The following is a 12,779-nucleotide window of genomic DNA, read 5'->3' on the forward strand; positions in this document are numbered from 1 at the left end:
TGAACTCCACCGAGTTATATTGGAAAAATATATGTATGCTATTTTAGAATTCCCATTTAAAACAAATCTGATATTCTTTCATCATGAGTCAAATTGAGAAAACTTGTTTGGGGAGGCTGATGCTCGTGGATGTTAAGTACTTGAGTTAAATTGGGGTTCCTCTAGAGATATGCTGATCATTGCTAATGATGACATCTTTGATTTACAAATTATTTGATGTTAGTGTTAATTCATTTCTTATAAATGATTAACTGGGCTAATAGCTGTGAAACATCTAACATCGTTGGATGCTAATTGCTGATACTGGTTTCCAGCTGATCTGTCAATTGATCTTACTCGTGGTTGGTTTCGATATGAGCTGAGCAACGATTTTCTCTACATCAATATTGGGCCTCGAAAATCATAAGGGCAATCAACAGAAGGGATTCCATCCGCTTCTCAAAGAAGCTTCAAAGGGAGTTCGAATTTCTACTAATTGTGGTAGAATGTATTTCTAGACAGTATTTCTGCCTCGTGTTGATTTTTGGGATTTTTGAGTTCATTATTGTTGTGATTTTACTTTATTAGTACGCTTGATAGTGCTATAATGCTATTATGGTTTTTGGGACTTGATATTGTTGAGATATAACTCTGAACTTTGGAGTGATTTAGCTATGATTTTTGCTCTGATTTTGGGGATTAATCGGGTGATTGTATGCTATTTTATAGCTTATATTTGAAACAAATCATGTACTCATATCAGTCGGATGGAATACTTGACTAGGGTCATTTGTGTTCATATATCGTGTTGGCTGGACAGCTAACTTGCCTTAATCAGGATTTAATCTCTTAATTTCTTATACTCATTGTGCGAGGGTATATCAACACCGAAAAGTAGAGTCGGATTTGATCTCCTTAAGGAATTGTTGATCGAGGAAGTAGAGCTCAACGAAATACTATTTGGACATGAAGACAATACAGAGTTGCTCTATGACATGTGTAGGAAGAAGTTCTTGTAGTACAGGGGATTCTCACAACTTTTATTCGGTGGAATAAATGTTTAGAACATCATTGTTGCTCAGTAAAAGCAAGCACATGATAAGCAAATTTGGGGAATGATTTGAACAATTATGGTAAATTCCATAATGTAAAACAGGGTAACCCACTAATAAGTGGTAATTCAGGTACTTCGCTGAACTCTATCAATGGGAGGAGCATGATTGGGATATGTGATATTTTATCACTTAGGCAAAATCATGATTTATATGATCTTTGATGGGATTTGAAAATTTGAATGAATTCATCGGTATATGAATATGGGAATCAAGTTGTGGCAATGGATTATATAATCTAGGGTTCGAATTCTCTTTGCAGCCCTGTCTTAAAGGGGCTCTCATATTATTACTAATATATGTGCTTAAGAATTTTTGTAGCACAGGATAAGCAAATTTGGGAAAGCTTTGAACAAAATATGGGAACCGCCATAACAGGAAAACGGTAAACCACTTGTAAGTGGTAATTCAGGTACTTCGCTGAACTTTATCTCGTGGAAGCATGTGAGCATGATGGGGGAGTATTATGCTTTATCACTAGGCAAAATTATGATCTTAGGGTATTTTATGGGAATATGTAAGCATGATAGGGATTTGGAAATATTCTACTTCGTTACTTGGGCAAAACCATGACTTATATGATCTTTGATGGGATTCATGTAATCACAACATCATCTTGGAAGCTTCACAACTTCTGTATATGTGCTTAGACTTGAAATATGGCATTATTAATAAACGAAGCTGCACACCTTCTGCATATGTGCTAGGGCTTGAAATGCAACTTGAATTATGTTATTTGGGAATTGTAGTTATGCTAACTCTCTCACAATCATCACAAGCATGAGCACCAAACACACACACTTAACATGTTCATGCAGAGGCATTGCAGATGTCACCAGATAGGGGAGTAGGGTGTATACCCGTAGTCCCCAATTTACAAATTCAAAATTGCTTCTCAGCAAGTCAAGGAAAAAGCAGAGGGATCATTGCTATCGTAAGCCGCGAAAGTTGGTTGCGCCCCCAGAGTCTTCCATGCTCCGCGCAGAGGGATCATTGCTATCGTAAGCCATGAAAGTTGGTTGCACCCCAGGGTCTTCCATGCTCCGCGCAGAGGGATTATTGCTATCGTAAGCCGCGAAAGTTGGTTGCACCCCCAGGGTCTTCCATGCTCCGCGCAGAGGGATTATTGCTACCGTAAGCCACGAAAGTTGGTTGCACCCCCCAGGTCTTCCATGCTCCGTGCAGGGTTTTCTCTCAATCGTAAGCCGCGAAAGTTGGTTGCGCCACCCGGGCCCTCCATGCTCCGCGCAGAGGTTGCACTTAATCGTAAGCCGCGAAAGTTGGTTGCACCCCCCGGGTCCTCCATGCTCCGCGCAGAGGTTGCACTTAACCATAAGCCACGAAAGTTGGTTGCACCCCCCGAGTCTTCCATGCTCCGTGCAGGGTGTTCTCTCAATCGTAAGCCGCGAAAGTTGGTTGCGCCACCCGGGCCCTCCATGCTCCGCGCAGAGGTTGCACTTAATCGTAAGCCGCGAAAGTTGGTTGCACCCCCCGGGTCCTCCATGCTCCGCGCAGAGGTTGCACTTAACCATAAGCCATGAAAGTTGGTTGCACCCCCCGGGTCTTCCACGCTCCGTGCAGGGTGTTCTCTCAATCGTAAGCCGCGAAAGTTGGTTGCGCCACCCGGGCCCTCCATGCTCCGCGCAGAGGTTGCACTTAATCGTAAGCCGCGAAAGTTGGTTGCACCCTCCGGGTCCTCCATGCTCCGCGCAGAGGTTGCACTTAACCGTAAGTCGCGAAAGTTGGTTGCACCCCCCGGGTCCTCCATGCTCCGCGCAGAGGGTTACTATTTAATCGTAAGCCGCGAAAGTTGGTTGCACCCCCCGGGTCCTCCATGCTCCGCGCAGAGTGTTCAAGCTTGGATGGGAAGCAGCAAAGGAATGCTTGGAAGGGAAGCAGCAGAGGAATGCTTGGATGGGAAGCAGCAAAGGACTGCATACAAAGGAGGGAAGCAGCAGAGGAATGCTCTGCTACTGTCCGTGATCCCAATGCTCTGCCACCGTCCGTGACCTCAATGCTCTGCCACCGTCCGTGATCCCAATGCTCTGCCACCGTCCGTGACCCCAATGCTCTGCCACCGTCCGTGATACCCAATGCTCTGCCGCCGTCCGTGATCCCAATGCTCTGCCGTCGTCCGTGATTCCTATGCTCTGCCGCCGTCCGTGATTCCTATGCTCTGCCGGGATTTCAATGCTCTGCCGGGATTTCAATGTTCTGCCGGGATTTCAATCCCCTGCCGGGATTTCAATGCCCTACCAGGATTTCAATCCTCTACCGGGATTTCAATGCTCTGCCGGGATTTCAATCATCTGCCGGGATTTCAATGCCCTGCCAGGATTTCAATCCCCTGCCGGGATTTCAATCCCCTGCCGGGATTTCAATCCTTTGTCGGGATTTCAATGCTCTGTCGGGATTTCAATCATCTGCCGGGATTTCAATGCTCTGCCGGGATTTCAATCCTCTGTCGGGATTTCAATGCTCTGCCGAGATTTCAATCATCTGCCGGGATTTCAATGCCCTGCCGGGATTTCAATGCTCTGCCGGGATTTCAATGCTCTGCCGGGATTTCAATCCTCTGTCGAGATTTCAATCCTCTGCCGCTGGTTTTCTTACACGCGGATTATCTATTGGTCTTCTCACGCGCTGGATTTCTTACGCGCTCAACAACAGGGTATATTGTTCAGACTCGACAAATATTTATGATGGATTTTCTCACATGATCAGAGTATCATATTTCTCAACTTCGATATGGGTCCTATTATGCTATTCGAGTATTCTTGAAATGGTCTTCTGATTCATCCAACATAAAGCATTTATATTGCTTATCTATGCAAAATATTCAATATGGGGTATTCTCAGCGTTGGTCTTCTTATGCGCCCGAAGAAATGGAAATTATTTATCTTTGTCAACATTCAACAAACAAGAAGGAAATCTAACTTGGAACTACAATTCCAAAGTCAAGGGGAAAATGCTTATCTTTGCTTTCTTAAAGTATTAAAACTCTTATGTCTTCATGATTTGCAGGGATTAAGGAAAACAGCACAGCGCTGGCTTTAACAATACTTCGCTGGCTGAACACGAAGAATACCCGGTTCAACCAGACTAGGGGGGAGTAGCTGATGAGGACTGAAATATGCACCAACGATGTGCTAAACATAACGGGAATATTTCTAGTTATGATTATTATTATTATTATTATTATTATTATTATTATTATTATTGTTATTTTTATTATGGTTATTTCTGATATTTGGTACAGGATTGCCCTGACTCTCAGCTTGGCTCAGCTCGGCTCCGCCTTCCAGCTCTGATGACTCAATTTCAAGATGTAGATTAGAATAACGGGGCTTGGGCTTGATTCATGGGGCTAATGGGCTTTAGGGGTCTAATGGGCCCAAGGGCCTTAAGTTTATGTTCATGCTTATAAATAGGGCCTTGATGCATAGATTAAGGGGGACAGTCATTTTTCTTAGCACACAACTTGTAAAGTGTAAAACACTCTCTCGATTATAGTGGAAAAACCCCCAAAACCCCCGTGGACGTAGGTCTTCTCGACCGAACCACGTAAATCCGGTGTCGTTTAATGCTTTCTAGTTTAGGTGTTGGTTTCTCGTTTCACCAATATATATATATATATATATATATATATATATATATATATATATATAGAGAGAGAGAGAGAGAGAGAGAGAGATATTAATAGTCGTAACTTGCTCATTTTAAATTGATTTATACCTTTCATGTATCAAATTACATATTGCATTTCTTTTTGTCTCGAAGAAAATTACAAAAACGAAAAAAATGCAATTAAGAAAATATATATAATAAATTAAGACATAATTATCCACAAGTAACAAAAAGAATAGATTTTATTTCCTCGGAACTTTAATTTTTTAAGTAGAGCATTCATAGTTATTTTAGCATATTACTTACTACATCCGTACCACCATAAGTGAGACCCTTTTATTGGGTAAGAGAATTAAGAAAGGTGTATTTTATGTGTGTAGGTGATAAAGTGAAAAGATGTTCAAAGGATAAAACTTTTACCCAAAAATAAAAAAGTCTCACTTATGGTGGGACACCCAAAATAGAAAAAGTCACACTTATGGTGGGACGGAGGGATTTTATGGTGAGGGTCGCAGCTACACACAGTTCACACTTCACCCCACAAAATGAAGACGATCCTCTCCTCCGACACCATGGACATTCCCGACGGCATCAAGATCAAGGTCAAGGCCAAGGTGATCGAAGTCGAGGGGCCTAGGGGCACGCTCCCGAAGAATTTCAAGCATCTGAATCTCGATTTCCAGCTCATCACCGATGAGGAGACCGGGAAGAAGAAGCTGAAGATCGATGCCTGGTTCGGCAGCCGGAAAACCACCGCCTCCATCCGCACCGCGCTCAGCCACGTCAACAACCTAATCAACGGTGTTACCAAGGGATACCGCTACAAGATGAGATTCGTGTATGCTCATTTCCCTATTAACGCCTCCATCACTAACAACGGAACCACCATTGAGATCCGAAACTTTCTCGGGGAGAAGAAGGTGAGGAAGGTTGATATGCTTGAGGGAGTGTCGATTGTGCGATCTGAGAAGGTCAAGGATGAGTTGGTGTTGGAGGGGAATGACATTGAGCTTGTTTCTAGGTCTTGTGCCTTGATAAACCAGAAATGCCATGTTAAGAACAAGGATATCATGAAGTTCCTTGACGGTATCTATGTCAGTGAGAAGGGAGCCATTGTTGTTGAGGAATGAAGTTAGAAATTTATGTTTTAATCAGTTATTTGCATTTTCTTATTCTTGCTTGCATGCTGACTTCTTATGAGACTTATATAAAGAATGGTGGGACGGAGGGAGTATTTTAAAAATAAATTATTCATTGTTCTATTTTTATATAGAGTAAAATAGTAACAAAACTTTTATAATTATAATATGGACGTATTTTTAAAATATATGACATTTGTATAACTACTTTCAAATTTGAAATTATTATTAATAATCAAATCTACTAATAGGTATAATATATGAGAAAATATTAAAAAGGAAATATAAAAATAAAAATAAAAAGTTGCTTCAATCAATTAATATGCCGGAAATTTAAACTATTATAAAATATTTATTTTAAATTCAATTTGTACATATCATATATCAATTTAATGTTTTAAACCTCTTTTCATAAATTTTCATCTAATAAACATATTGCTTATTTTATTTAAAACTCATTTAAATGCAAAGAAGAAAATTATCAATACAAAAAAAAAAATAGATAAAAAATGATAAGTTAAAGTGACTTCGTTTTAGATGGATTTCTTTTCCTTTTTTAAAAAATAAAATAAACGTGAATTTAAACTATGGGATAGTTAGAGTATTTATATTGCGTGTGATGATATAAATTTTTAGAGTATTTATTTTGCTCTTGATGAGAGAAAAAATAGCTTTTTAGATTGGGGCTGGTTTAGGAGCGAATGGTTCCACTGTGCACATAAAGTGTTCGACGATTTGTGTCAGAGAAGTTCATGGATTCAGATTTTCCTCCGATCTCAAACAACTTTGTCAGGCCTTTGCCTGCTTCTTCCGGTAAGAACCAAACTCGACCCTCGGATGTTCCCTCGAGTTCCACTCTCAAACCCGCTACTGAGAACAACAAGAGTCATTCCGAGGCTCTTGTCAACTCGACGCGGCATGGAATAAGCCATAGCACTGAGACGAAAAGGAACAAACTCTCTTTTGCGCGAACGGTCCAGCGATCAGTTCCCAAACCAGCAGATGTTTTCGCCCAGGACTTCAACGCTCTTCACCCGGTTAACATTGGCAACAAATCTATTCTTCGAATTCCAGAAGCCCTGTATCAAAGTAAACTCAAGGAGTTTGAGTTCGCTGTTCACGCCAGGCTTTTGCTGAATAAGGGAGACGCCCCCAGATTTGCTTCTGACATTAAACAAGAACTCATGGCTTTATGGAAAACCTCGGATGCGATCCGTGTGGTGCCACTTGGGAAAGGTTTCTTTTCGATTATTTTCGCGAATGAATCTGAGCTTGCTACGGCAAAATCTAGGTCTACTTGGAAATTGAGCAAAGGTATTATTCGAATCAGGGAATGGGTTCCGGATTTTGACCCATACAAAGAATCAACTGCTCTCTCCCAAGTCTGGCTGAGAATCTATTATCTTCCTCACGAATACTGGCATCCGAAAGTGATAATCGGCATCGCCAGATATGTCGGTCTTCCTATTAAACTTGATGGTTTTGCGTATTCTGGGCAAGTGGGTCACTTTGCTCGTGTTCTTGTCGACATGGATGTCTCTAAGCCTATTCCCAAAACTCTCACGGTGGATAAGGGAACGCGCTCGTTCGAGGTTGAATTCGTTTATGAAAATTTGCCGCATTTTTGTGGCTTTTGCAATCTTGCAGGTCATAACATTGCTCAATGCCGCCGCAAGAAACAGCAGGACAACAACACTAACATCACGAATCCTACAAGCTCGGATCAACCTTCTCTCAAAACCATTCACAACAAAACTATGGGGAAAGAATGGCGGAAAAATAAAGAGATTCCTATCGGTAATTCTTTCGATGTTCTATCTCAAGAGCCTTCTGGAGATGCGAACGTCAACCAGGAGCCTGTTAGTGAGAAGGATAGGACTTCCATTTTCAGCGCTTCGGAACATTTTAATCACACTACCGCTGAGCAGTTTCGTCAGACAGATGTGGCACAGAATTTGCCCCAGCGTAAAGAAGGTTTGTCCGGACCTGATTTGCTTGCAGCTGCGTGCAGACCCGTTCCTGATTCGAACACCGTACCACATATAATACCCGAAGATGAAATTAATAACAAGAGCACTGAGACAGATACTTTTGCTGATAAGGAGGTGGCCTTGGGAAACATGATGAAAGTGCAGATTTTAGAAACAACATTAACTCAAAATCCAAACGCAGATAATGCTAGTGAAAGGCCAGAACAAGAGACTAACTGTCGAACAGATGGTGCCATTAGTCGTACTACAAATGACATGATTGAAGCCGTGCCAATCAAACGAGGGCGGGGTAGACCGCCCAAGCAAACTGTCGAACAGTTGGTGCGAACGGCTACTCCGACTATCAAAGATCGTCTACGACAAAACCAGGCCGCTCCTATTGGGGATCAGGTAGGACAACTTCAGGGGACCACGACGGAATTTAACTCTTTGGTTAAGGAAGCGGTGGATAAAGGCGTCCAAATTTCAGAGTTCCTTATCTATCAAACTTCTTCTGATGCTGGTAAAAGTATGGACACCGCTTCTTCACGCAAATGGGGTGATTTAGTGGATGATGATTATGATCCTCAGGAGGAGGACGAAAATTTCCACCTTTCTCAATGAATATTCTCTCTTGGAATATTCGTGGTATGACGGACACGGCACGTAATTTGCTTCACAATTACTGTCATGTTCATCATCCTATTATTCTGGGCATTATTGAACCTAAGACTAACTTTCTTCATATTCCGACCTCCTTCTGGAAATCTATCAATTTGACTCCTTTCCATCAAAATGATCGCACACCTCATGCTTCCAACATCTGGATTCTCATCGCCACCGGGGTTACCTGCTCGTTGATTATGTCCACGGAGCAGATGGTTATTTTTGACATCTTGTTTTCTAGCTATTCTTTCAGAGTGGCTATTGTTCACGGGAGTTGTAATTATATCACTCGCAGGATTCTTTGGGATGATATCTCTTCTTGTATGGTCCCTCAAATGGTGATTCTTGGAGACTTTAACGCTGTGCTTGGAGCTCATGAGCGGCGTGGACGCCGGCTTCCCAGTCGTGTTTCCAGTAGAGATTTTCAAGATTTCATTGATCGTCATACTCTCATTCAAGCTCCCACCTCTGGGCCTTTTTTTACTTGGACGGACAGGCGTAAATTTCCTATGACTACTGAGTCTGTGCTGGACCGCACTCTTTTCTCCGAAGATTTTGCTGCGCAATGGCACGCTACTGAAAGCCTGGTTTTGCCTCGTCTAGGCTCTGACCATGCTCCTATTTTGCTTAAATGTTCCACTCCTCCTAATACCTCTGGCGCTCGTCCTTTTCGTTTCCTGAACATGTGGAGTTCTCACTCTGATTTTATCCCAATGGTTCAACGTTCTTGGGCCCCTGTTGTGGATTCGAACTGCCCCATGGTGCGTATGATGCACAAGTTGAAACGTTTGAGGAAGGACCTAAAAATTTGGAATAAATCCACTTTTGGAAACTTCAACACTTCGCTTGAGGAGCTCTATAATAAACTCTCTTCTCTCCAGGCACATATCGATAATGCAGGCTATTCTGAGGCGCTCTTTGATCAAGAAGTTGAGCTGGAAGCCTCTATCTCGGTCATGCTCTCTCGGAAAGAGGACCTGCTTCGCCAGAAAAGTAGAATTCGATGGCTCCAGGATGGAGATCGAAATACTCAGTTTTATCATAACATTGTGAGAATGAAGCGCGCTAGCCATACCATCAAGCATCTTGAGATTAACGACGTCCTTGTTGAAAATCATAACACTTTGGCGTCTCATGTGGAAAACTTTTATAAATCTCTTTTTGCGGCGGATTCAAATCCTAGGGCCGATCTTTCGTGGATTACTAATTATATCACCAGTAGCCTCACTTTGGAACAGAACTCGGCTTTGGTTACTTGTCCGACTGCCACGGAGATAAAAGCGGTGGTCTTTGCTATGAACAAAGATAGCGCTCCCGGCCCGGATGGCTTTGGAGGTACTTTCTATCGTTCCGCCTGGGACATTATTGAGCATGATTTCACTTCCGCCATCAGAAGATTCTTCACTCATCATTATCTCCCTTCGGGTCTCAATTCCAATACTCTCAGCCTTCTTCCCAAAAAAGTTGATGCCAAGGTTATCTCTGATTATCGGCCCATCGTTCTAGGCAATTTCTTTTTCAAAGTTATTGCCAAGATTCTGGCGATTCGACTAAATGCTGTTGCGGCCACCATCGTATCCAACAATCAGTTTGGCTTTATTTTGGGACGTTCTATTCATGAATGTATCACTCTTGCCTCGGAAGGGGCGAACTGCATGGAGAGGTCTTTTCACGGAAAAAACATGGCTCTTAAAGTCGACATTCATAAGGCCTTTGATACGCTTAGATGGGATTTTCTTCTGTTCGTACTTCAAGAGTTCGGCTTCCCCAATATTTTCTGCTCTTGGATCAAAACTATTCTCAGCTCGGCTCGCATCTCTATTCGGTTCAATGGTGCTCTCTATGGCTATTTCGAATGCGGCAGGGGGGTAAGACAAGGAGATCCCTTGTCTCCCATTCTTTTTGCCTTGGCGGAAGATGTTCTTAGCCGTATTTTTCTGGATGCTGCTAATCGGGGCTTAATCGCCGGCATGCGTTTCTCCAGATCTTTGAGTTTCCCTTCTCATCTGCTTTACGCTGACGATGTCCTCCTGTTCTGTCAGGCCTCAAAGCGCAACTGCATTATGATAGACTCAATTCTTCAGCTATATGCCACGGTCTCTGGTCAATACTGCAACAAGCAGAAGTCTACTCTTTACTTCGGGAAAGGGGTGTCTCCTGGGCGACGTTCTCGGCTTCAACGGATTTTGGACTTCAACATTGGCTCCATGCCTTTCACATACTTGGGGGTGCCTATTTTCTCGGGTCGACCTTCTTCGGCTAAGCTTCGACCTATCTTTGATCGGATTCTTACCCATTTCCCTAGGTGGCAAGGTGGTCAACTCTCTATGGCGGGCAGGCTCTGCTTAGTTTCTTCTGTTATCAACAGTGCTGCGGTACATAGCATGCTTGTTTATAAATGGCCAGCGAAACTTCTGCATGCCCTTGACAGAGCTTGTAAAGCATTCATCTGGACTGGAAGTACTCTGAAGAAACCTTCTTTTTCTGTGAGTTGGAACAGAGCTCGTGCTCTGAAGGAACATGGCGGCATTGGAGTCAAATCTTTCTCTGACATCAATATAGTTTCATGTTTCGACTGGGTTGGCATATTATGAACATGAACATCTTCGGCTATCGGCTGCTTCGTCAAAAATATCTCACTCAGACCATGGATTGGGCTTCCCAATGGGCGAGTTCGTCGATTTGGACTGGTGTGAGAAGGACGATTCGGGATATTGTTTCGGATACCTTCTGCACGATTGGCACTGGAGATACGATTTATTTTTGGAGAGATAATTGGCTCGGGTATCGGCTGATCGACAAAATTCAAATCCCGGAGTTCATGACACCCTATTTCTCTCAGAAAATTTCAGACTACTACTTTGATAGTAAATGGCACCTCACTTCTAATTTTATACAGTCTTTCCCGCGCATTTCTCTAGACATCATATCTACCCCCATTCCTGGATTGGCGGACGACAGATCCTGGATACACTCGGGTTTCGGGAACATTACAGCTGCTTCGGCCTTTGCTCACATTCGACCATATTTCCCTAAGGTCGACTGGGGCTCCTGGATTTGGGCCCCTTTTATCCCCGCTAGGCGATCTCTCTTTGTCTGGCGCACTATTGTTGGCAAGCTTCCTACCTTTGATATGAATCGCCTCTTTGGTATTCAGGGGCCTAACCGCTGCACTTTATGCTCGGCAGCGGAAGAGACGATGGATCACGTTCTGTTGAACTGTCCCTTCTCGGCTTCTATTTGGGCGGAGGTCTTTCGTTGGTTTTTGATTGAGCAACCTTTGTCGTTGGACGTGGGCAGCATGATTCGCTTCTCTATCCACCAGAAGAACAGCAAACAAGTGGGCAATTTGTGGAAAGCTGGGGTGGTCTCTCTCCTCTGGAGTCTCTGGTCTCACCGCAACAACGTCATACACAAAAATTTAGCACCTTCGCGCCACTTGATTCTCAAGCAGGTCCGTGTTTTTCTTGGTGAAGCTGCCAACAATTTTGTCCTTGGTACTATGGCCAACTCGGTTTCTGATCTTCTCATTCCTTAGAATATCTCCATCGCTGGACAACACAGGAAGCCTTTCTCCTATATTTACGTTGCTTGGCACCTTCCACCACCGTCCTGGATTAAAATTAATACTGATGGTTCGGTCCGTGAAGGGAGGATTCATGCGGGGGGCGTCTTTAGGAATGCCTTCAATGACGTTCTTGGTTGTTATCATTTCTCAGGCGGCCAGGGGGTTGCGTTCGAAGCAGAGCTTCTAGCTATTATTATTGCGATTGAATCTGTGCATCGTGCCAAATGGGAGAGAGTTTGGTTTGAGTCGGATTCTTCTTACGTGGTTCAGCTCCTTCAGTCGCTCTCTGAAACGGTCCCTTGGAGATTCAAGCCTCGGTGGCAGCTCGCTCTATCCAAACTACATACTTTCACATGGCGCATTTCTCACATTTTTCGTGAGGGCAACAGATCGGCGGATTTTTTGGCTTCTCAAGCTAGGGAAGAGGGTTTTTGGCCTCATGCCATTGCTGGTTTAAATGATTTTGTCAAAGAGGATGTTTCTATTCCCTATTTTACTCGTTTCGCTTAATTTTTTTGGGTTTTCTCTTTTTCTCTTCGTTCTGGATCGGTTTTGAGCCGGGAGGCCTAAGGGTAATGGTTCGGCCGGAATCCTTGAGACCTCCTAACTCAGCTCTGTCAACCTTGGTCCTTGACGAGTACTCTTTTTCCTCTACTGTTATGAGGTTTTAACGAGGCTCGGCCCTTAGTCTGCAGCTTTGTGCTTTCAAGGGTTTTC

The 12,779-nt window shown here is 43.2% G+C and overlaps 1 protein-coding gene across 1 annotated transcript; it reads left to right on the forward strand.

Annotated features, from left to right (window-relative positions):
* The first annotated feature begins 5,222 nt into the window (after positions 1–5,222).
* On the forward strand, positions 5,223–5,936 carry LOC131021981 (60S ribosomal protein L9-like). The gene has a single exon (XM_057951313.1). The coding sequence runs from the start codon at positions 5,265–5,267 to the stop codon at positions 5,847–5,849; it is 585 nt and encodes a 194-aa protein (XP_057807296.1). The 5' UTR covers positions 5,223–5,264; the 3' UTR covers positions 5,850–5,936.
* The last annotated feature ends 6,843 nt before the right edge of the window (positions 5,937–12,779 follow it).

Source organism: Salvia miltiorrhiza, chromosome 4 (genome assembly GCF_028751815.1).
Source record: "Salvia miltiorrhiza cultivar Shanhuang (shh) chromosome 4, IMPLAD_Smil_shh, whole genome shotgun sequence".
Lineage (NCBI taxonomy): Eukaryota > Viridiplantae > Streptophyta > Magnoliopsida > Lamiales > Lamiaceae > Salvia > Salvia miltiorrhiza.